Source organism: Ambystoma mexicanum, chromosome 6p, assembly GCF_040938575.1.
Source record: "Ambystoma mexicanum isolate Mex_15411 chromosome 6p, UKY_AmexF1_1, whole genome shotgun sequence".
NCBI lineage: Eukaryota > Metazoa > Chordata > Amphibia > Caudata > Ambystomatidae > Ambystoma > Ambystoma mexicanum.
Window position 1 is genome coordinate 1,467,881,073 of NC_090935.1, and position 24,188 is coordinate 1,467,905,260.

General features: G+C 47.9%; 1 protein-coding gene across 1 annotated transcript in view; it reads left to right on the forward strand.

The window, feature by feature from the left end:
- Nucleotides 1-15,985, forward strand: part of LOC138511067 (C-X-C motif chemokine 11-like) — a 98,490-nt gene extending 82,505 nt beyond the window's left edge. The window contains exon 4 of the mRNA XM_069626567.1: nt 15,471-15,985. Coding sequence (XP_069482668.1) covers nt 15,471-15,480 — 10 coding nt within the window. The 3' untranslated portion in view covers nt 15,481-15,985. The remainder of the gene's footprint in view (nt 1-15,470) is intronic.
- Nucleotides 15,986-24,188: the final 8,203 nt, after the last annotated feature.

The window sequence follows — 24,188 nt, forward strand, 5'->3', positions numbered from 1 at the left end:
GATGTGGATTTTCAGGCAGTTCTGAAGGGGAACTAATGAAATATTGCAATGCATCATGAGATCCTCCCCTCTTAGTGCCCACATCAAATATTTCTCTAAAATATTGCTCAGACCATATGAATGTCACAGGTCGAGCGGACACATTGAAACAGTCGAGAGAACACCGAAAGGGTCCTGAATCTACAATGTAACGCCTAAAGGGCCTATTAGCAGCAGGAGTGTACAATGTAAGAGGGAGAACAGAAAAACACAAACCAAGTGAGGAACATGTTATATCGTAGTATAACATTGGACTTGTGTCCTGAGTCCAGATTCCCTTATATATATAACAGTTCGTGGTCCAGGCTTTATCAATCTGAATTAGGTTCAACTTCACTCACATTAAGCTTAGTGCACGGCAGCCACAAGAGGAGACCTAACATGCTTGATGCAAGGCAGCCACAAGAGTGGTCGCCCTGGGGTTGATGCACAGCCCGACAGCCATTAGAGCTCCAAAGCCACAGTGCCCCAGACTCTAGCTGTTGACAGACTATTTCTTTCTTCCAGCTCAGTAGATTTTTGGGCTGCAGTTATTGTTGCCTTGCTCCCCAGCCAAAGCACGCCATGTAGATTCAAAGGATCTCTTTCCTCACGCCTTGGTCTGGAAATACCTTTCTTGCTCAGTTGGAGACCTTTATTAATTAATTAATTAATTAATTAATTAATTAATTATTATGCAATAGCCAACATTTGACTTTTAACACATGTTACCACGCCTTTACAGGGCTCTCTACACCAGCCTCTCTCCTCAACCTGCCTACTCCTTTCATCTGGCCAGTTTTACTTGGCCAAACTTAGTTCTATCTGCTTCTCTTACTGTTTGCCTTCTTGACATGGGCCCACCCCCTCTAATCTTTCTCCTCTGTGGCAATATTCGACATTAGTCATGGTCTGGGCTATGAGCCCCTGGAGACCTTGGCCATGTCTTATTGTCCTATCCTTGCTGGACTAGAGACTGTATAAGCACCTCTATCAGCCTCTGTCTTTTCTTCCCTCTCCTCCTTTTCTCTCTGTCTACGTCCTCTAGCATCTTCTTGGCTTTTCTCTGTGCTAACCCTCTTTGTCTCTCTCTGTGGAGGAACTTTCCACCTCGTCCCCTGCTGATGGGCTTTCTGTCTCCTTCTCTTTCTCTCTCTTCGTCCACATTCTGATGACTCTCTCTACCCCTTTATTCTTCTCCCCCATCTCTTGTGATGTTAATTCTTCTATGTTTCTCTCTCAGCCTGCTCAACCTCTAACCTTTCCCTGATGGTGCTCTCTCTGACTTTTTCACTTCAAACTGCAACCTCTTGAGGATGGTTCCCTCCTCCTCTTCCTTCTCTATTTCTGCAACATTCTCCTTTTTGCCTCTTTCTTTCTTCCTTCTCCCACTATGTCTCCTCTCGATGCATATCGCATATCCAGACCACTGTCCTAACTGTCAAGAGCCTTGTGTGGCTTTGACCCTTTCTATATGGTGGGGTGTCAGAACCAACAGTTATGCTCACCTCCAATTTTGTCAATGAGGGCTTACTTGCAGACGATCCGACACGGTTCCATTGTTTGGTGCAGGTATCATGCAGAAATGGGTCTGACTCTCCGGAAGCCACCTTACCTGTCTAGGATATCTCCCAGGCCAGGTGACCCTTGGAGCAGAAAGCCAAATCACAGGAAAAAAAATCCAGTAAGGAGGAAAAAACCTGTTTTCGCAGTATCAAAAAAAGATGGTATTCAGAGCAGACCTTAGAATAGATGAATGCGTGAAACAGGCTTCATGTGTATCCGTGGGATTCTAGGTAAGAACAGTAAAGAGGTTAGTATATGGAGACCCGTTGTACGAATGAAGCAAAAGTAAACGAGGAACGGAGTCAGGAGCAGCCAGAAGACAGGAATCAGGAGGAAAGCCGCCAGGAAGGAGAGCAAGAAAGGAGCGACGACAAAAGGAATTTCAAGGAATAATTCCACAAAGATACAAGAACAGTGCGCTGAGCAAGGTGACTAACCTTGCATTGAGACGCGAAGTTCCGCAGTCTGCCACTGTTGATATGCTTGGGGTAGATCGAAAGCGGAATCCATGTCACAGAGATTGCCGGCAAGACTAAAGTGCATCAAGTGCTTCCGTGTAGAACTTCTGGACGCGATTTTGGTGTAAAACATGGAGCCGGAGAGACGAGGCGTCATTCTCCAGGATGACCAAATAGATCAGGCATGTTATATCGTGACAACATGCCCCCTCCGAAAATGGGCCCCCCTTGACTTTCTGAGGTGTAGATGATGGAACCACCTCAGAAGGCGTGGTGCATGTATATAAGATGTTGGTTCCCAAGATCTTTCACTAGGCGGTTAGTCAATTCTACAGTGTCCTGCAAACGTCCTCTTCGATACCGGGAATCACATATACGAGAAACTTCAAATTCCATTTGTTGATCCTTAGTTAAAACTGGAGGTGGCTCTTCAGTTGAAGATGGAGATGAAACGTATGGTTTCAACAAGCAAACGTGAAAGACTAGATTAATTCTTTTCCACAACCGGAAGGTCAAGGCAAAAGGCAGCAGGATTAATTCTTCCACTTACTTTGAAGGGACCATAATACCGGGGAGATCCTTTGGATGGATGAAGATGTCAAGAGAGATATTTGGAAGAGAGCCAAACTAGGTCACAAATGTTGTATTGCAGACTTCGTTTTCTTTTTTTGTCGGCAAAACACTTGGTTGCTTCTAGATGTTCTTTGGTTTGCTTATGTACTGAAATCAGATCAGCAATCTCATTTGTCAACCAAAGAAACATTGCACTGTTCATACAAAATAGAAGCAAAAATGGACTGACATTTAGAGAAGCATAAGTGGCATTGTGATAAGAGATTTCAGCAACCGGTAATAGAGATAACGAGTATTTGTCCACTTGAGTTGAAAAACATCAAAGGAACTGTTCAAGTGTCTGATGAGCTCTTTCAGTGATACCATTTTGTATGTATTTGTATTTATTTTATTTGTATAGCGCAAACCAGGCCCGGAGGCTACCGGGCGCATATCTTAGAAACAGTGGTTACATAGCAATACGACATTTCAGGTAGCATTTAAGTTGAACAAAGTAATCAAACACATTGGTAATTTGGACAGCAATACATAGGTCATCACGTTTTCAGAGTGCGGCTCGGTCATCAGATGTGACTAGCCAACGTTTGGCTTTGTGTTTGAAAAGATTCAGGGAAGGAAGGTTTCTGATAGTAAGGGGGACAGAGTTCCACAATTTATCTACCAGAACTGGGAAGCTAGACCCACCGGCTGTTTGGAGCTTGTATCTAGGGATCAGTAGGATCTGGTTAAGGGTAGATCTTAGAGATCGAGCTGGGGTGTACTGCGTGAACCGTGAAGAGAGATAGATAGGGGCCAGGTCATTCATGCATTTGTAGGTCAGGGCAAGCGATTTTAGTGAGATCCTTTGGGTGACTGACAACCAATGAAGGTTCTTCCTGATTTCCGAGATGTGGGCTGATCTAGGGATATTGAAGGCTGCTCTGATGGCGTTATTTTGTATGATCTGAAGTTTGTCTAGGTTGCCTTGATTAGTGCCTTGGTACAGTGCATTTCAGTAGTCCAGTTTGAACATGACCAGAGTCCTAGCAAGGATAGTACAGTTATGAGTGGAAAGAAAAGGGCGACATGCTGTGATCAACTTGCAGGTGTAGGCGGCGGCGGCAGCAACTACATTCGTTTGTCTGTGGAGGGAAAGAGTGGAATCGAGGTAGATTCCGAGAGTTTTGGTATCTTTGGAAACTTTTATGGAATTTCCGTCGATATTAAAGGAGCTGAACATGGGGTTCAGCTAGTTAAGTCTTTGCTGTGTACCTAGGATGAGGAGCTCTGTCTTGTCGTCATTAAGACAGAGCTCAGGTTTGGATGACAAGGTATATGTCATTTAGGGATTTTGAGTCTACCGTGTAATCGCCCGTGATGGGGATGAGTATCTGGGTGTCATCAGCGTAGTTAGTGTAGGTGACACCCAGATAGTCAAGCACATCAAACAGGGATTTAGTGAAAACATTGTAGAGGGTAGGGGATACACATGATCCTTGGCGGACCCCGCAAGGGACTGGCGCAGGGTCGGCAGAGGAGGATTGGGAAAATACCCCCATCTGTCTGTTTTCCAGGAAGGATTGAATCCAGTTAGTGGCCTTGTCGGAAAAGTGGGCTGCCGTTTTCAGGTGGTGACAGAGGATTTGGTGGTTGACCAAATCGAAGGCAGCAGAAAGGTCTAATAGTAGAAGCAGGGCTAGTTTACCTTTGTCTTTAAAGTCCTCAATTTGGGTTTTGAGATCTAGGAGGGCTGTCTCCGTACCGTGCTTGGGTCTGAAGCCGGATTGTCTCGTGCCTAGTAGATTGTTTGTTTCCAGGTAGTTCTGTATCTGAAGATACGCTGCTCTATCTAAGATTTTTAGCAGAAATGGGACTGTCGTGATGGGCCTATAGTTGGTTGGGACCTCCGAAACTAAGGTAGGTTTTTTTAGGAGAGGGATGACCCATGCATCCTTCAGGTTGTTAGGGACCACCACTGATTGAAAGGAGGAATTGATAAAAGTGGTGATAAAAGGAGCGAGGTCATGGGCCGATTCCTTAATGATCGGGGCTGGGCATGCGTCCCCTTGGCAATTGGAGGGTTTTAAGTTGCAGATGATTTTTTCAACTTTCGGAACGGTGAGCCGTGTGAAGCTGAACGGCACCGGGGAGTCTGGGGTAGTTATTTTAGGTGTTAGGGTGTTGCTGAATATAGGAGTGTGGAGGGAGTTTTGTTTGGCGTTGATTTGGATTGCAATGTAGTTATTTTGTTGAGAAGTGCGTTTTGTATATTATTGCACCACGTGCTATCTTTGGTGCACACGTCAGGGGCAGGTGAGGGGGATTCTAACTCTTTGAGAATTTTAAATAATTCTCTTGTGTTGGATTCTGCTTGGGATATCCGTAAGTTATATGTCTCTTTTTTGGCTTAAAGGATGGCTTCCTTATAGTTAAGAGAGGTGATCAGGAGGGAGGCTTTATTAGCTGAGCTAGGATGACTTTTCCAAAGGGCTTCGGCCTTGCGCTTTTCTTTGCGCAAAGCTTTAAGCTGCGGAGTGAAGCACGAATTCAGGTGGGACTGTTGTTTGACCTTTTTAGTGGGGCTATGCTCTCAATGACTTTGGTCATCAGGCTATTGAAGGCGTCTACTAAGACAGTAGGGTGCTTGTCCTGTGCTGCGAAGCAAAAGTGTTCAAACAAAGTGTTCAAACAGGGGAGGTTGAGAGGAAGCAATTTCTCCCTGGTGATGTCCTTTTTATTTCTTGTGGGAGTAGCAGGGGCTATGGTGATTATGGGCTGGGGGTTGGTGGCTGGCAATAGGAAGGTAATAACATGGTGGTCAGACCAAGTGCAGGCAGCGTTGGAAATTACATTGGTATTGCAATTGAGGTCAGCTAACCAGTCAAGCGTTCTACCCTTGTTGTGTGTAGGATCACGAATGCGCTGCTGGAAGCCTGGGTTGGAGAGGGTGGCGTCAACTTCAGAGGCCATGTGGTCCTTGGGATCGTAAAGGCCGAGGTTGACATCACCTAGTAGCAATATTTGGGAGTTAGGCTTGGTGTTAACCGACAAGGTGGATGCAACATCATCAATAAATGAGCCCAGTGGACCTGGAGGTCTGTATACCAGGTGGAGTGTTGCTGTGTTAGTGGGAGAGAGGGATAGTTTCACTGATAGTAATTCTGCAGAGCTGAATTGCGTGTTGGCAGCAGCTCTCATAGAGATCTTGTCGCTATGTATGAAAGCAACTCCTCCTCCTTTAGACAAGTTGGATTGACGGTCATTTCTGATAATGGTAAAACCCTTGGGCAGGGATAAGGCGAGGAGTGGGCCAGAGGCATCATGTAGCCAGGTTTCGGTAATGGCTAGGAAGTCGAGGTTATGGACAGTGATGAGGTCTGCGATGTCAAGGGCATGAGCTGTAAGGGATCTAGCATTGATAAGGGCTCCCATTAGCGCTGACGAGGTGGGGTGGGTACTAAATACTGTTGGCAACAGGGCAGAGGTGGTAGCGACTATAATCGAAATAATGCAATCAGGCTAATATCAAAAGAACTACAAGATCATTTGGGCTGAATGCGAAGGAACATCTAGATTCGAAATAATGCAGTTGGCAGCAATCAGCAGTTCTACAGGATCATTATGGGCTCAATGCAAAGGTGCATCTAGATTCAAAGTAATGCAGTTGGCAACAATCAGCATACTACAAGATCATTATGGGCTCAATGTAGAGGGGCATCTAGATTCAAAATAATGCAGTTGGCAACAACAGCAGTACTACAAGATCATTATGGGCTCAATGCTCTGAGGATGGTACCCAGATGACATAGCTCTTTTAATTCCCAAAGGTTTGCAGAGGTGGGTCCATCATTTGCAAATGTATTGACTGCCACGATCTGAGATGATAGAAGAGGGCAAACCATGAAGCCAAAAAATATCCGTAAAGAACACCGAAGCAATTTCAGCAGCTGAAGGGAATTTGGTCAGAGGGGTGAAATGTGCCATTCTAGTATATGCCTGAATAGTGACCATGATGGAGGTGCACCCTCCTGAAGGTGGTAGGTCCATAATAAAGTCTGTGGCAATTTGTTGCCAGGGTCTTGAGAGTAGAGGAGGTGGTTGCAAAAGGCCAATGGGTTTATCTTTTGGTGTTTTGTTCTGGGCACATACTATGCAAGAGTGAATATGCTCTCACAGAGCGCGTCATAGCGGGCCATTAACATTGTCTCTTAAGAGACTGAAGAGTGGCTGTGCTACCTCTATGGCCAGCATGTGAGGAGTCATGGCACAACTGAAGGGCAGCATCTCACGTGGAAGTCGAAGGTAAGTACGAGCATTTCTCCTTTAACATGTAACCATCCTTCTTTTTAAGACCCCATGGATTCAAGAGGGGTAATTCTTGTAATTCCTGGGATTGTACAGTATCTTGATGGACTTGACCCAGGAAACTATCCACATGGCAAAGAAATACCTTCTGTTGTGGGAGTGTAGGTTAAGAAACAGGAGAGGAATCCAGAAGATCTGTTTGTCTAGATAAAGCATATGCAAGTATGTTCTTTGAACCTGGGATGTAGGTGAAATGAAATTGAAATTGAGAAAAAAGGTAAGCCCAGCAAGCTTGTCGGCTATTGTGACACTACATTGATTCCAAGACTTGCAAGTTACGGTGGTCAGTTTGAATTTGAATAGGATGAATCCTTCCTTGTAATAAATGACACCAATCCAGAAAACCCTGTCGAATAGCTAGTAATTCTTTTTCCAAAACAGAATAGTGTCTTTCTGATTCCGAAAGAGTTCTAGATAAGTATGCTACACAATGTTTATTTCCATGTTCCTGAGTTTGTTTCAGTACAGACCCTATGGCTGCTTCACAGGTATCTGTCTCCACTGAAAATGGCTTTGTGGTGTCTGGCTGACATAGAAATGGTGCCTCTGTAAACAGCTTCTTTAAATGTGAAAAGGCCTTTTCCTGTTAAAAGGACCAAACATAGGGAACGTTCTTTTTTTAATAGATGTGTAATCGGTAGAACAACTTCAGAGAAATTAGGAATAAACTTCCTATAGAAGTTAGCCAATCCAAGGAATGACTGTACCTGATTCACAGAGATTAGTTGAGGCCAGGATGTTATGGCTGACACTTTGCAGGGATCTATTGTTTTAGCAGATTGATTAATTACGAAACTCAGATACTGAATGGAGATACAAAGAAACTGACATTTTTCAGGTTTAGCCAAAAGATGGTTGACACGTAATCAATGTCAAACTTGTTTGGCGTTTTCTTGAGGGTCATCTGCTTTCTTGAAATTAATGAGAATATCGTCTATGTAGATGATAAAGTATTAGAATAGCATATCTAAAAATACCCTATCCATAAACCTCTGACAAACAGCGGGGGCATTCATCAGTCCAAACGGCATCACAAGCTATTCAAAGTGAGTGAAAGGTTTACGGAAAGCCGTTTTCCACTCATCACTAGCTTTTATTCTTATGCGGTGGTAAGCCCCTCGCAAATTGAGTTTGGAAAACATTACAGCACCTTGTAGACCCTTCAGTATGTCCGCAATCAAAGGCAATGGATATTTATCCTTCCTAGTAACCTGGTTAAGGCCACGATAGTCAAGGCAGGGACGAAGTTCTGTAGTCTCCTTTTTAGAAACATAAAAAAGCGAATCACCAGCAGGTGACATAGAGGGTCTGATCAGACCGTTTTTTAGATTGATGTCAAGATATTCTTTCAATGCTATTTCTTCTAGAAAGGACAGTATAAACATTCTGCCAAATGGTATAATGGCATCTGGCAGTGTATCAATTAACAGTCTTCAGGGCGATGAGTTGGTAATGTTTTTTCTAGTGAATCAGAGAACATGTCTGCGAATTCCTGATACTCAGATGGCATTTGTTTGATGTGAGAAAGAGACATAGAAGTCTTGTCTTGAGTGGTGATGGGAGTCTCCACAGTTAACTCCATAGATCCCTTAAGGCAGTGGAAGATATAGGGCCTCATTACGATTATGGAAGTAGCCATGCTGTTTTTTGCGGCATGGCTACCCCCAAACTCGGGTCCGGGTCCCGCAAAATGGGAATTACCGGGCTATTTCGACCTTTGCGGGCCCGGTAATTCCCATTCGCGGGACCCGGTACATCCCCATTCCCAATGGGAATGGGGAGGATGCTAACAACGGACCCGTTACTGACGGGTCTGTTGTTAGCATCCTATTCTGCTTGAGGGTGCCGCTCTGCACTTCTCGTCTGGCCAGGCGTTCAGAGTGGGACCCGCTGCAGAATTCGTAATGTGGCAGCCCGGTATGAAGGGTGCTGGTCCGTTACCGGCACTGTTCATACCATGGCCGCCACAGTCGTAATGAGGCCCATTGTCTCTGTTAATTTGATTGCATTATATTCTATAGCTGAGATTCCGCTGCCTTTTGAAAACTCATCTGTTCTGAGCTGTTCTGTCTCTCTGCCTTGCTGCTTCCTTTCTTCAGTTCCTTCAGCGCCCTGATGCCTTAGGGTGTAGGTTGCACTTTATAAGTTACTGTAACATAACATTTCCGCCTGTTGTTGGCCCGCCTTTTCCTGCAGTGTCATTCACGAGGCAGAGTGGGGCCATCTTCTATACCGTTAGACATACAATGGAACATTTGCATTGCTCCACCCTTTGTGCAACATGCCTCTTTCTCCTTGGAGTGTAAGCTTTCCAATTTTGCTATAAAAATAGCGTAACAATGTTTTGACTAAACATGCTGGAGGGCAAAAACCAATGCACATTTTCAGTATTATTTCAAATGGGCTGGGTGCGGGAAATTGACACGTAAAAGCAAGACCTAATGCTTGTACACCTCAATTTCCTGCTCTGCCCCATTTTGCTACAGTTACAAGGCAGGGACAGGGCACAACGCAGAGATAAGATCTGTGCTGAGCTGATCTTCTGTCTTGTTAGTGTGCTTCCTTTCACCCCACATGAGTTTTTCGTGCAAATGTAAAACAAATGGATTCCTGTGGAATCCTCCTCAGTTTTGCACCTCATAAAGACAAGGCGGATTCCATAGGAATCCATTAGTAAACGCTGCCTGCAACGTATCATTTGCAAGTGACGTTCACTATTTCACAAGACGAAGAATAAAATTAAAGAGTAATCAGGCGTGTTTGCAAGCATGGCCACGCATCTTTATGGAAATGCACTATGCACTTTACACATTTTTTAAGTTGTGTACTATTGTACAGAAACGTATTGGCGTGTCTATTTACGAGCATCCGCTGCGTGCACACCTGTGCGAGATTATTTGGCAAAATGTATTTACTTCTTGAACATTGATTTATAGTATTGTGTCTTGAGTCAGAGATTACATACATGTTACATGATTACAAGTACGGTGAAAACATTCCATATAGAGTGTCTGTCCCTCACAAACATGGCAGAAAGTTGTGCAATGTGTTACTTAGTCACCTTTTTCATGTCTATCACTTCAGTGTTTTAAAACTGGCTTCCTCTGAGGGAGGAGCTACTGTGAACAAGCCACTGGTTGTGGTGAAACGCGTCAGTCTGCCTGCTGACACCTACGTTACTGGGTAAACTCAGATTTTTACAAACTGCAATTAGTTTAATAAAGATTGTTTGAATTGTTCAACCGGAGCAGTTTTGGTTTGCCACAAGATTTTCGTATCACTTTGGATTCACGGACTGGGAGTGCAGCTCGCCGGAATGGTGTTCTTCTGCTATTCAGTCTTTGAATATATATATATATATATATATATATATATATATATATATATATATATATATATATACCACAGTAGTGGCCGTGTAGTTATGGTTAAGCTGCTGTTTCCATAGGAAGAGCACTTTTTGGGCACAGCTTAGCTTACCATAACTTGCGAATTTCAAAGGTTTTCAGTTTTATTTCGAACCATAACGTCCCGTTAACAAAGTTTTTTTATTGAATTTCATAGGTTTTTAGTAGCGCAACTTAACTATAACGTCCCTTTAACAAAGTTTTTATATATATATATATATATATATATATATATATCGGGCAGAAGTCGCTGCCCTAAAGTGAAGCTTAAACCAATTTGCATTGAATTTTCCCAAGATGCTATTACTAATAACATTTGACTTGCTTGCATTGAATTTTCCCAAGATGCTATTACTAATATCATTTGACTTGCTGGATGGATCAAGTTGATGTTGTCTGGCACGGGTTCCTTTACCTGGATATTTTGGTAAAAATCCATGAAACAATAAAAAAGTTATTAAGCAAAAAAATAAACTTTTTGGCCCACGCCGTTTTATTTTCCGTGGAGAGGTGATGCGATTGAACGTGCACACTGGGAAAACCGCTGGCTGGATTTCCACCAAATAAGAAACATGTTTCGCACAAAGTGTTACAGATATTCTTTTTATTTTTGGTTTAGCATAAATCCGTCCAGGAATTTTTAAAAGGTTTTATAGAGAAGGGGATGCCCCAGTCCCAAACTATGTTTATTTATTTCCCATTGTGTAGTGTAGCTCTAAGCCTTTCAGAAATGAAAATCTGCTATTTCTTTCGCTTGATATGAACGAGGTGAGGGTGACCTAAAAAGGAGGACAGATACACATCGAATGAGGTAGTGGCGATAGGAGCACTTTTTAATGTGAATGTTTACACATTAACCTGGTAATCATTACCAGGGGAATAAGTATCACGGCAATGGAGTGTACCATTGTGGTGATCATGGGTATGTTTCTACCAGGATTTACCAGTGGAAGCAATCACGGAAATGAAAGAAGGGGAGAAAAATGGGGGTGCCATGGTCTCCTGACCATGGCAGAAGGGCATGTCCAATGCACTATGGTCTTTGAGCTCAATTCTGGCAACAGGGACAGTGACCATAGCCGAAGGCATGGCAGGTGGGATCTGGCTATTAACTAGTTATAGGCATGTAGGCAATGGAAATAGCCTCAACTTTTATCCTGAATGGGGCAATGTGGACAGGGGCCACCGCTGAAGCCCCTGGCTGGTGGGATCTGGTTATCACAATGTGGACAGTGGTCATGCCGAAGGTCATTTCTGTTGGAATCCCTTTATTTACTTGTGAGGGAGAGAGGGGCTATGGTCTTTATCATAGTTGGTGGATAGTGGCCACAGGCGAAGGCCAAGACCAGTGGGCTCTTCATAAGATATAGCATAACAAAACCCTCGAAACTCAATGAAACATCTTTAGTTAAAACAGAGCTAAGATGATCAAATGTGTGGCAACAAACCTCCTGAAATTCAGCTGGTGTTGGAGGTAATTATGCTAGGCGATAACAAGCATACCTTTGAGTCCCTTTGTTTGTTCAGTACATCAGCACATACATGTGATTACAGCAGAGATCAACAATGAAATTAAAAGTGAAAACATAGGCGGCTCAGAGTTAAGATTGTCATTTCCTCCCTTGCCTGTCGTATTTTCGGGATTTTGTTGCAAATAATTGGATCATCTTAACTCTATCTTAACTAAAGTTTTTTCACCAAATATGTTATATATAACCGTGACTGATCCATGTGGGTAGATGAGAATCGAGCAATATAAGTGGTCTATCCCGCCAAACGTGGGTGCCAGCTCCAATGCGCTAGGACTGTGCGTGTCAAAGAAAGCGAACGGTGAGATAGTGAAACCCTACCATTAAATGGTGGCAGTCCATGAATGTTCCAGGACACAATGTCACTGTTAAGTCTTTTAGTCAAATGGTGAACAGAGAAGGAAACACCAATGCCACATGATTTGTCAGACACACACACCCATGTCAGGTTATTGAGATTTATGTAGCGTAACTGCTGCCTTTTTCTAGGACAGAGAAATAATGTAAGGATTTGTTGTACATTCTAAAGTGCGCTGGGTATTCCTGGTCTGTTCACTACAGATACAAAACAAATCTATTAGTGTAGACTCATCCTCACTCGTTAAGCCGCTTCAGCTTTGCTGCATCTTTGAAAGAGTATCATCCCTGTCCAATCGCTGTGTTAGGCTATATTCCTGGTGATGAAGTCCCCTTCATCTGTGCATTGAGCAGTCACAGGCAGGCTCCTCAGAGTCCCATGAACCCCCCCCCCCCCCCATATGCACCACAAGACCGCCAGAAGAGGCGAAGGACAGAAGTCCCCTTAGTATGGAGGGAGGCTCAAGCCCCCTCCGAGCAGACCCAAACACACAAACTCGTTTTCCTTTTAACGGAACTGTGTTGGAAAACCCTGAGTTAATTGGTGAGTGCAGCACATCTGCTGGACAAAACATTCATAAGAATGAAACTGGCTTGAACAGTCCCACGAAAACAAAATTGCACTTAATGAATGAAAATAATGGAGCTCAACTGTCATGAGTTTTCCGACGGAGGACAAAAATAATCACTCTTGCCCCAGTTCCGGGTTGCAGGGATTGCACAGGTGTCGTTTCCCCACAACAAAAACGTAGTCTAAAGCATTTAAGGTCAGCAGGGCTCAAAGGGGGTTGGATACCTCACACAGGCCCAGGTCAGTTTTAGGATCCAAAATGGTGACAGGCCTTGATAGAAACTTAGGCCAATACACTTTCAGCCAACTTAACCAAAAGCACATGGCCTAATCACAGACCATCCTAGCCCACACTTCACAGACAAAAGCTATGATTGTGGGGAGGAGCAAACACCCTTTAAAACCAAGCCAGCCTAGTAGGTAGGGGCAGTGCCCTGGAAGACCAAGTGGGGGAGCACATCCCTTCATCTGAGACCTGGCAGCATGAGCAGGGCATCGCTTGGGAGACCCCAGCCCATGAGACCTCGAGTGTTGAAATTTGAGGGCCAGGACTAAGCAGAAGGCGGAGCCGGTGAGGGTTGAGGCTGGAGACACGTGGAGTTTAGGGAGGGAGTTGTGAGTGCTCTAGAGAGGTATTTCAGTTGTGAAAGAAATGTGTTGGCTTGACAGAGGGAGACCCTTTGGAGAAAGAAAGGGACTGTGATACCAGTTTTCAAGAGGCAGCTATTCTTGCATTGAAGGGAGGGGGCTTTGTGAAGGGGGAGATTCAGAGTTGTTGGAGTCAGAAGGAGAGACTGTTTAGAAGCAGGAAGAAAGATATATAAACTTGGAGTGAGTGCAGGGAAATTGTGTTTGGAAGGAGAGAGGAATCCTTTTAGAGTGTGAGACTTGTTTCAGAGTGGCATAGCATATGGGTGATACTCCTGGAGAGAGTTATCCTTCTGGAGATAGGAGCTATTGATTTGCGAAGAACGATGGGAGATATCACCTTGAAGTGAAAAGAGCAGAACAGTATTTGGCTGGTGATTCATGTGGGGTAAACAGAGTAGAGTCAAGGTAAGGAATCGGGAGCGAGGAGGGTTGTAGCGGAGGGGAATTGTAGGAGAGTCGTGTGTTGAAAAGAATAGACACCTGCAGAGGAGGTACAGTTGTTGGCAGGAGGAGGAAAAAATATATCATAAGACAAGAGAAGAAGAGTTGGATTGGCTAGATCGGGGATAGAGTAAGACAGTCCTGAGAAAGCGGGAGGCGAATGCCCCCCCCCCCACTTATAGAGAGGGGACTTTTGGAGGGCCACATTGGTCATGAGGAGATTGTAGAGGCTAGTAAGTCGAGGAAAGTGACCGTGCCATTACACAGGGAAGCAGGAAGGTTACCATAGAAGTAGACAGGATGGAGCAGGACCACAGAGAAACCACTCAGAGGGAAAGTGGGTGGCAGACCAGAGTAGGGACACACTTCTCAACTGTACCAGGGCACACCCGACCACCTAGAGGTGCCCATCTAGGGCCCAGCCTGGCAGGAAGCCCTTGCCTCTCCACAAGGTAAAGGCCCAGGGAAACCCCCCCAGGAGGCAGTGGTCATGAGACCCCTAAAACCACCAGGCTGCCTGAAAGCTGTGAATCTGCAGCTGGCAGAACCCTGCTGTTCAGGAAGAGAAACAGAGGACAAGCTGACCACCTTCTGACTGAGGCTGAAAGGGGCAATGGAACCCTTCTACAAGAGGGAAGACTTTTATTTTTGCACTTATGGGGTTTGCTGATACTTGCAATGTTTTTGGATACCTTACTTTGCACCAATTACCCGAAATTGGATTAATGTTGGGGCAATGAAAAAACTGTGGCAGAATCCTTGGAGCAAGAGGATGAGTGTCTCTTTCCGTTGAGCTGTTGTGAGGCTCACTGGTCTCCCCTCAACCTAGACCCTAATACTTCAAGCTTCTATCCCGACACCTTATTTTTGAGACTTATCATTCTCTATCTATCCTATTTTGTTGATTTGTGCAGGCCCCCTAACAATTCAGGTTTAGCTTTGTGATGAAATGCTAATAACAACTCATGAACTATACTTTTGTTTCTGGTCTCCGTTTTTGAGAAGTATCATTTGCATTATTCTGTTAGAAGCCGAGGGGCCTCATTACGAGTATGGAGGTAGCCATGCCGCTAAAAGCGGGTTCCAGGTCTGGGTCCCGCAAAAGGGGACTTTCGCTGGACCCGGAGCCGGTACATCCCCATTCCCATTTGAGCCCCCATAAGGCTCAATGGGAATGGGGAGGATGCTAACAACGGGCCCGGTAATGACGGGCCTGTTATTAACATCCTGGACTGCTTGCGGGACCCGCTAAGGACGCCTGGTCTGGCCAGGCGTTCCTTAGCGGGTCCCGCAGCAGTCCTCGTAATAGGGCAGCCCGTAATGAACGGGGCCGTTCCCGTACTGGCACCATTCATTAAGGGACCGCCATGGTCCTAATGAGGCCCACGGAATCCCTTTGTGGAATACCAAAATTTTCGCTGTTACTGAAAAAAGGGGACACAGGCATCCTTCAGTGAAAATAAGCAATGGCGTTTGCTGAATCAGCCCTTTATTCTCATTAATGCATTATATTGCTTCTGATCAAATTAAAATTGTTATCATTTTTGTATTGCAGGCAAAAGTGAATGCATCGAAAGCAACACCTACAAAGCTGCAACTGGACCATAGTAACAAATATGCTTTTCTGAATATAATATGCATGTTGTTAGGTAGTAATGAAAAGCACCTTGTGATTGTACTTCTTTGCAAACAGAATTTGCCATTTTTGGTTTAAATTTGAATGGTGATTAAAATAAAAGAATCACTCTACAATAAAATGTTCTGATTGAGCAAATGTGCCTTGATTAAATTACAACTGCAGTTTATCTGATTTACAGAAAATTGCTTGCTTTCACGGTTGTACATGGGCTCTTGCCGTGTTAAAAGTAAGTATTAGCATTACTGAACTCTAAGATCATAATCTTGCATAAAACGTTTAGTTTTAAAGTGGGATACATTTGCAATGTACTTGGGATTGATTGAGAAATCAGCATATTCTAGTGGTACATGAACATTTACATCTGCACTGGCTGAAAATCTAACATGCTGTTCAAAGACTCAATAAAATGATTATGAAACACTCAAATAGAACATTTTGCCTTGAAAGGAATCATTCTGTGTCCAGAGCTCAATTCTTATTTAGTGTAGTTGAAGAGTCGGGGGTTGAAATCTGTGCAGGCATTGTGGAATGTGAACATTGCACTGACACATCAACAGAAACAATATTCAACCAACTAACTCAATGTTAGGCACGATAAAAGCCAGATAACAGTTAACAAGTCTAGCAAAAAGAAAACGAGCCAGCTAAAATTGGGATATTACACATCTCAACCCAACACATTTTTTAAACCTTTAAAAAGTTATGAAGTTAGACATACAGGCCGATTCATGTAATTCCTCACAAAAGTGTCGCACGCGGCTGGCGCACAGCGTGCCCGTGCGAATGTCTGCGCCAGCCGCGTGCGATAAAATCAATTTCCGCGCACAGCGTATTCATGGATTCTCGCCTCCAAAAGCAGACGTGGCGCAGAGTGGCGCAGCGACCCTGCAGCAGCGCCAGTTACACCCCAAGAACGCCCTCGCGCAAGGAAAAGCCATCAAGATCGCAAAACCATCGCAAAGGGCTGCGGCAACCCTGTACCAGTTTACCGGACTGGCAAACAGCAAACGCAAAGCGGGGAACGCGTATTACGGGTTTCAGGAACACGCGTGCGCGAGAAGTTTCACACGCGATCTGGCCTGGGGGAGCGTGTGCGTGTATTTCAGGGGTGCGCGAGAAGTCCAATACGCGAATGGCCTGGGTGCGTGTATTTCAGGGGTGCGCGAGAAGTTCCACACGCGAATGGCCTAGGCGCGTGTATTTCAGGGGTGCGCGAGAAGTTCCACACGCGAATGGCCTGGGCGCGTGTATTTCAGGGGTGCGCGAGAAGTTCCACATGCGATTGGCCTTGGCGCGTGTAGTTCAGAGGTGCGCGAGAAGTTCCACACGCGATCGGGCCTGGGGGAGCGTGTGCGTGTATTTCAGGGGTGCGTGAGAAGTTCCACACGCGATTGGCCTGGGCGCGTGTAGTTCAGAGGTGCGCGAGAAGTTTCACACGCGATCGGGCCTGGGGGAGCGGGGTACGTGTATTTCAGGGGCTCGCGGGTGGTTTTACACGCGATCGGGCCTGGGGGAGCGGGGTACGTGTATTTCAGGGGTGCGTGAGAAGTTCCACACGCGATTGGGCTGGGTGCGGGTATTCCAGGGGTGCGCAGGAAGTTTTACACGCTCGCCTACAACACGTATTCATGGAAACGAACGTGGCCAATCCGGAAACACGTACGCCAGCAGGAAGTAGGCGTACGTCCACCCGCACAGCATAAAAGTGCACGCAAACAACAAACAAGCTCAGATGCCAGGATGAACATACCGTTCCTAGCAGCAGTGGCCATGGGATACCGCAGGAGGAGGAGGAGGATAGTCCGGGCCAGAATTTTTACACCCAGAACCAGCCTTTTTGGGATGCCTGATGACCATGTGTATGGGAGGTACAGGTTTCCACCTCACATAATACTCGACCTGGTCAGTGAGTGGGTGGATGACCTCACATCAACCACCCTGTGCTCCCAAGCACTCAGCCCCCTGGAGAAGGTCCTCAATGTACTGCACTTCTTGGCCACTGGATCATTTCAGCGGACAAGTGCCATAGTGGGGGGGTGTCACAGGCCACGCAGTCACGCTGCCTACACCAGGTCTTGGGCATCATCACTGCACGCCCATCAGTCCGCAGGCACATATACCTGCCCAGAACACCTGCAGAAAGGCAGGCTGTCGCCCAGGATTTCTACAGGGTTGCACAATTCCCCAAAGTGCTAGGTGCCATTGAGTGCACCCATGTGGCTCTACGTCCCCCCAGGGCAACTGAGCACATCTATAGAAACCGCAAGCACTGGCATTCCATCAACGCCCAGGTAGTATGTGATGCCAAGGGAATCATCACCTCAGTATACGCCAACTATCCAGGCTCCACCCACGACAGTTTCATCTACAGAATGTCTACCCTAAACCGGGACATAGAAGCTGGGCGGCATGGCGATACATGGCTGCTCAGTGAGTATAAATGCCACTGCGCATGCATGCATGTCAGATACTGAGTAATGTCACAACCCCACTAATGATACCCATCACCGCCTCCCCAGGGGACAGTGCCTACCCTCTCAGCACCCACATGATGACGCCAATTCGGAACCCCACCACGCCACCCCAGGTAAGATACAACACAGCCCACATTGCAACCCGGGGCATCGTGGAGCGCACATTCGGAGTGCTCAAGTCACGCTTCCGCTCCCTTGACCGTTCTGGCAGGCAGCTGTTATACGCTCCCCCAGTAGTGTGCAGGATCATAGTGGCAGCATGTGTCCTGCACAACGTTGCAACACGCCGGGGCCTGGCCGTGGACATGGTGGTGCCCCCACATCCCCAACCACATGCATGCCCACTGCGCATGGGAGGGGAAAGAGCACGGGGTGAGGCAGCCCGTACGCAGCTCGTGGCTAATTACTTCACATAAAATCACACCCCTGTGGAGTGCACACAGCCCTGGCACATACCAGCTGACAATCAATGATGATTGTAACTGACAATTATGATGTGTCAATGGACAGTCAACTGTCACAACCATACCAGCCTGAGATTGTACATCTGGAAGTGTTCCATTGTGTGCTTCCCTACCTACACAAACACCACCAATGCTGTGTTCAAAAGACACACTTCTATGCTGCTAAACTCATTACCCCCTTGCAAGACTCAACATGACAACAGTGCCATGTCACCCAACCCCTCCCCAGCACCGCCACCCAACACACCATGGCATGACATCCCCCAAACATGACACGTGTCACAAAGTACAGTGTCCCTAATGGAAACTGGCCACACACAATATGCCCACATAAATGTAGAAACAACAACACACATGACCAAATACTTACCACAATACAATCGACATAGCATAAACATGACAGTACTAAGGCAAAGGATACGTAGTCTTACAACATGAGAATGCCAGCACATCCACCACCTCCAACTGTACAGTGTTGTTGCCACGCACATCTGGAAGTCCACTGCTCACAACATGAGCTCCATCTCCAAAGTGGACGGCCTTGTGAAGACATGAGGAATGAACCTGCAAATTAGGAGGGAGACATGGATGCACAAGCACACATCAATACACCATGCAGTGCACAATACAACAACAATATGCACTAGGAATGTATACACAGCATTGACTACAGACTGCCCACACATGTCGTGGGAATCCAACGTCACTGTGTAAGTCACTGTCACTTGGGCACACCCTTTGCAAGCCCATGGAAACGGGAAGCAGGAGGGGTGTGTGTCTCACGAACCCAAGCATCTTACCCAAACTCAGGACAAGCCTGCATGTGCCCAGCCGGAATTCAGTGGATGCCCACAGGAGCCACACAAGGTAACACACTGCAACAAAAAATAAAAAATAAAAAATGGCCATGTGTGGGCCAGGGGGGGTGGGGGAGGCCACCCAGGAGGTCCGAGGACAGGGTGCCCACCAACAGCCACCTGCGTGAATGTTGGGAAAAAAAACACCTCCATGGGCTCATGGCCTGCACGGCTACTAAATTGTGGGAGATTCACTGCTGGATTTGCTCTCCTCAACCTCTGCTGCTGCTGCCACAGGAGGTGGTGGTGCTATGGGAGGCAGCCCACGCAAAGCCCTAGTTTGGTCCTCCATGGCAGCAAGCATGCGGGTGTGGAAGGCCTCGTTCTGGAGGGATATGGTGCGGAGATCCCCATGCAACACCCGACGTGTTGCCCGGACCTCCGCCCGAGTTGCCCGGGCCTCCGCCCGAGTTGCCTGCATCTCTGCTGAGAGCGTACAGGTGACGCGCTCCAGCAGCTGTTCCGTCCTGGTGACAGTGGAAGCCTCAAGGTCCACAAGAGTCTGCCTGAGGTGCCGGACCTCTCCCCTCAGGGCTTCCCTCTGTCCCTGGGCATCTAGAGAAATTGATTCCCTCAGATTGTCCAGGGCCGCCTGTCTGTCCCTGTTGGACACCAACATGTCCTCCCTGACTGATTGGCAAATGGAGTCTGTTGCCTGCTGTAGTAGCTCCATCTGCCTTTCTGGGGGGACAATGGAAGTGGCCACCCTCTCCATGGCTTGAGCAATCATTTCTGATGATGCTGCCTGTTGGTTGGCCATACCGTAAATGGATTGCTCCCATGCGGTATTGCCCGGTGGCGGACGGCCACCGCGTTGGCGGGCACCACACCTGTCTGGGGCAAGGCAAACTGCGCCTTGCTGTGTCGGCACTGCCTGAGGCTGCAGGACTGCATTTCCCCTCTGAACAGCTGGCCCAGGAACAGGATTAGATGTTGCGGAGTGTGGCCCTGCATCCGTAACCACCATGGGCGCACCTACCAACACTGACATCCCCATAGTGGGCTCTACCCCTGGTGCAGGTGGGTCGGACAGAACAGTATCCCTTCCATGAACACATACCTGCAAATCCACATAGGTCTCATCTGAATCAACACCTGAAAAGAGTTCTGGGGAGGTGCAGCCAGGGACACCCCTGGACAGTATGGCCTGCAGCAAGAGAGGGTTCTCCCCCACCACCAAACCACGTCCCCCACTAGTGTCTGGTCGTGCTTCAGATCCCTCCTGGGCCTGCACCATCTCCTCTCCCTCAACAGCATCAGGTGCGTCATCCTCTGCAAAAACATGAAAGACAAAAAATGGAAACAGGCATTAGCACCATGGCACGCTATTAGGCCAGACAAGCTACAGTACCAGTACTTGATTTACACATGTCCCACATGACTATAACCCTCCCATGCATGCACTGTCCATGAGTTGGAAGGGGAGGAAAATGTCAGACACTGATGACACCAAGATGGTAGAGCAACACATTAGCTGCATGCTGGCTAGCAGTGCCATCACACATTGGCCTGTGAGTGGCATGTCCAATACACATACATGACACATGACATCACACAGATGGCATGTACCATAGGCATGTCATATATGTGACAATAGGGCAGAGTGATGCGCAGTAGAACCAGGTGAATTTCTACAATCAGCCTGAATGAACACAGCTAAATACGGAACAATGTTGTAGCAAGATGCCACTTCAAGGGCAACTGGCGCGATGTAGTGCAAAATGCCTACTGTGGGCAGAAGGGATACTGTAATACCCAAATCCCGGGGCGCCGAATGCATTGGATGAAGCACATGGGTGGCCCAAAACACTCAGGCACACACACCCTGACCTGGCACTCAACCAGAACCCCTCCCACAAACAACATACACATGGATCACACACACATGCATGTGCACTCACCGGACAATGCCTCGTAATCTGGCAGTTCTCCCACACCTTGGATCTGCTCCTCTGTGACGTAGGTCCCAGCAACATGCTCATGTAGAGTGAGTTCAATGTCCTCTTGTGGAGACCCACCTCCAGTCACCAGAGTTGCGGCATGACTTGAGGCCAGCTTTTTCTTTGCCCTACGCTTAAGGTCGTTCCAGCGCTTGTAGCACTCAACAGCTGTGCGCCTCATAAACCCAAGGGCACTTATGCTGTCCGTGATGGACTGCCAGTGTGCCTGACGTCGAGCAGGTGTAATCCTACACCCTGAAGTGACCAACATTTCGGCGTCATGTTCGGACACATACTGCACAAGTGCATCCAGTTCGGCATCATTGAAGCTAGGCTTCCTTGGCGTGCCGGACCGTGTAGCCGTGTCAGGGTCATCAGCCTGTACTGGACGAGCACTCTTCCTCTTTCTTTTTGTGGGTGGTGGGGATCCGGAGTGCCCTACGCCGCTCTGGACACTAGAGGCAGGAGCACCGGTGGACTGTGTAGTAGTAGTGTGCGATGGCACACTGACCACATGACTTTCTGCAGGCATTAGCTGAAGTGTGATGATGGCAGGGGGAACCTCAGTCTGATGTACTGGGACCAACACTGTCCTGGCTGGGAGAGTCAGAGCTGGGGTGGACGGAGCTGCAGCTGCCCCTGCAGCCTCCCCACCCCGCCTACTCGGGGCAGCAGATGACATGGCTGCCCCTGTACCACGTGGCCTGGTGACACTGGCTTGCGCCGCCACCCGTGGCCTAGACTTGGCGACCTGGAAGTCAGCCTGGGAGTCACCCTGTGCTAGGTCAGTTGCCACAACGGGCCAGTCCAACAAGGGCTGAGCAGGGATGGTGTCAGCCACGTTTCCCTCAACCATGGGGGCGGGGGGGATGTGTGTCCCTGACTGGTCCTCCACACGTGGGGGGCTAGGGGTAGTCTGCAAATCCTGGCCACGTCCCCTACCACGCCCACCACGCCCACCTCTTGAGGCTCGGCCACCTTTGCCACCCTTACCACTTGCTCGCCTCCCAGCCATGGCACTGATGGAGTTGTGTGCATGGGAGTTGCAGTGGACAATTGTCCTGGGCAATTGGGGGTCAAAGGGGTAGGGTACTAGATGGAATTCGTACCCAAGTGCTCTAGCAAGGCTGTATGGAACCCCTGGGGAAAGATGACGGGTCACGCAACGCACAGGCACCCCTAAAACAGAAAATGACGTGCACGCGACCCCTCGTAGACCACGTGCGTGGGAAAAGGAACCTGCACTACGCTGTGGCACCCAGAAACACAAAAATGAACGTATGCGTGTCACACGCAGCCTACAATGACCTCTGAAGGGGTACGCTACACACGGGGCTAGCACAGTTGGTAAATACGTGCGCGACTCACCGTCTGCCTGGGAAAAGAGCGTGAAAAATACGCGTGTATGCGCGTTGGCAACACCCCCGCCAAAAGAAGATTTGTACACTGTCTGAGGAGACAGGACAAAAGGAGAAGTCAACGCTGTTTGAGGAAACAGGTCGAAGAGAAAATCAGAAAAATACTGACAGAGGTAACAGGGAGTACGAACTAGAAACGCTGTGAAGTAAATCGCGTGTGAACCGACAAGAAGTACAGATTTCACCCACTCGCTCTCCAAGAGAAGCACGTACAAGGAAATGACGTACTACACGTACCTTTTAAACCGCACCACACGTCCAACGTCACTTCCGCGTATACGCACTGAGGCACTATCCTCCAATTACGCGGGCTGACACTTGGACGTGCAGTTTTTGGTCTTGTAACATTCCCCCGGGTACAGGGACACGCCCGCGGGTGTCACGTCACAGACGCGCCTGCGCAGTCAGGGCCTTTGGTCCAATGGAATCGCGTACACAGGCCAATCGCGTGTGGAACTTCTCGCGCACCCCTGAAATACACGCGCCCAGGCCAATCACGTGTGGAACTTCCCGCGCACCTCTGAAATACACGCGCCCAAGCCAATCGCATGTGGAACTTCGCGCGCACCCCTGAAATACACGCGCCCAGGCCAATCGCGTGTGGAACTTCTCGCGCACCCCTGAAATACACGCGCCCAGGCCAATTGCGTGTGAAACTTCTCGCGCACCTCTGAAATACACGCACAAGATCCCCCAGGCCCGATCGCGTGTGGAACTTCTCGCGCACCTCTGAAATACACGCGACCATGCCAATCGCGTGTGGAACTTCTCGCGCACCTCTGAAATACACGCGACCATGCCAATCGCGTGTGGAACTTCTCGCGCACCCCTGAAATACACGCGCCCAGGCCAATCGCGTGTGGAACTTCTCGCGCACCTCTGAAATACACGCACACGCTCCCCCAGGCCCGATCGCGTGTGGAACTTCTCGCGCACCCCTGAAATACACGCGCCCAGGCCAATCGCGTGTGGAACTTCTCGCGCACCCCTGAAATACACGCGCCCAGGCCAATCGCGTGTGGAACTTCTCGCGCACCCCTGAAATACACGCGCCCAGGCCAATCGCGTGTGGAACTTCTCGCGCACCTCTGAAATACACGCACACGCTCCCCCAGGCCCGATCGCGTGTGAAACTTCTCACGCACCTCTGAAATACACGCACACGCTCCCCCAGGCCCGATCGCGTGTGAAACTTCTCGCGCACCTCTGAAATACACGCACACGGTCCCCCAGGCCCGATCGCGTGTGTAACTTCTCGCGCACCTCTGGAATACACGCACACGCTCCCCCAGGCCCAATCGCGTGTGGGACTTCTCGCGCACCTCTGAGATACACGCACACGCTCCCCAAGGCCCGATCGCGTGTGGGACTTCTCGCGCACCTCTGAGATGCATGCACACGCTCCCCCAGGCACGATCGCGTGTGGAACTTCTCGCGCGTGTAGAACTTTGGCGCACATTTTTTTCCTGCGCAGGGACGCT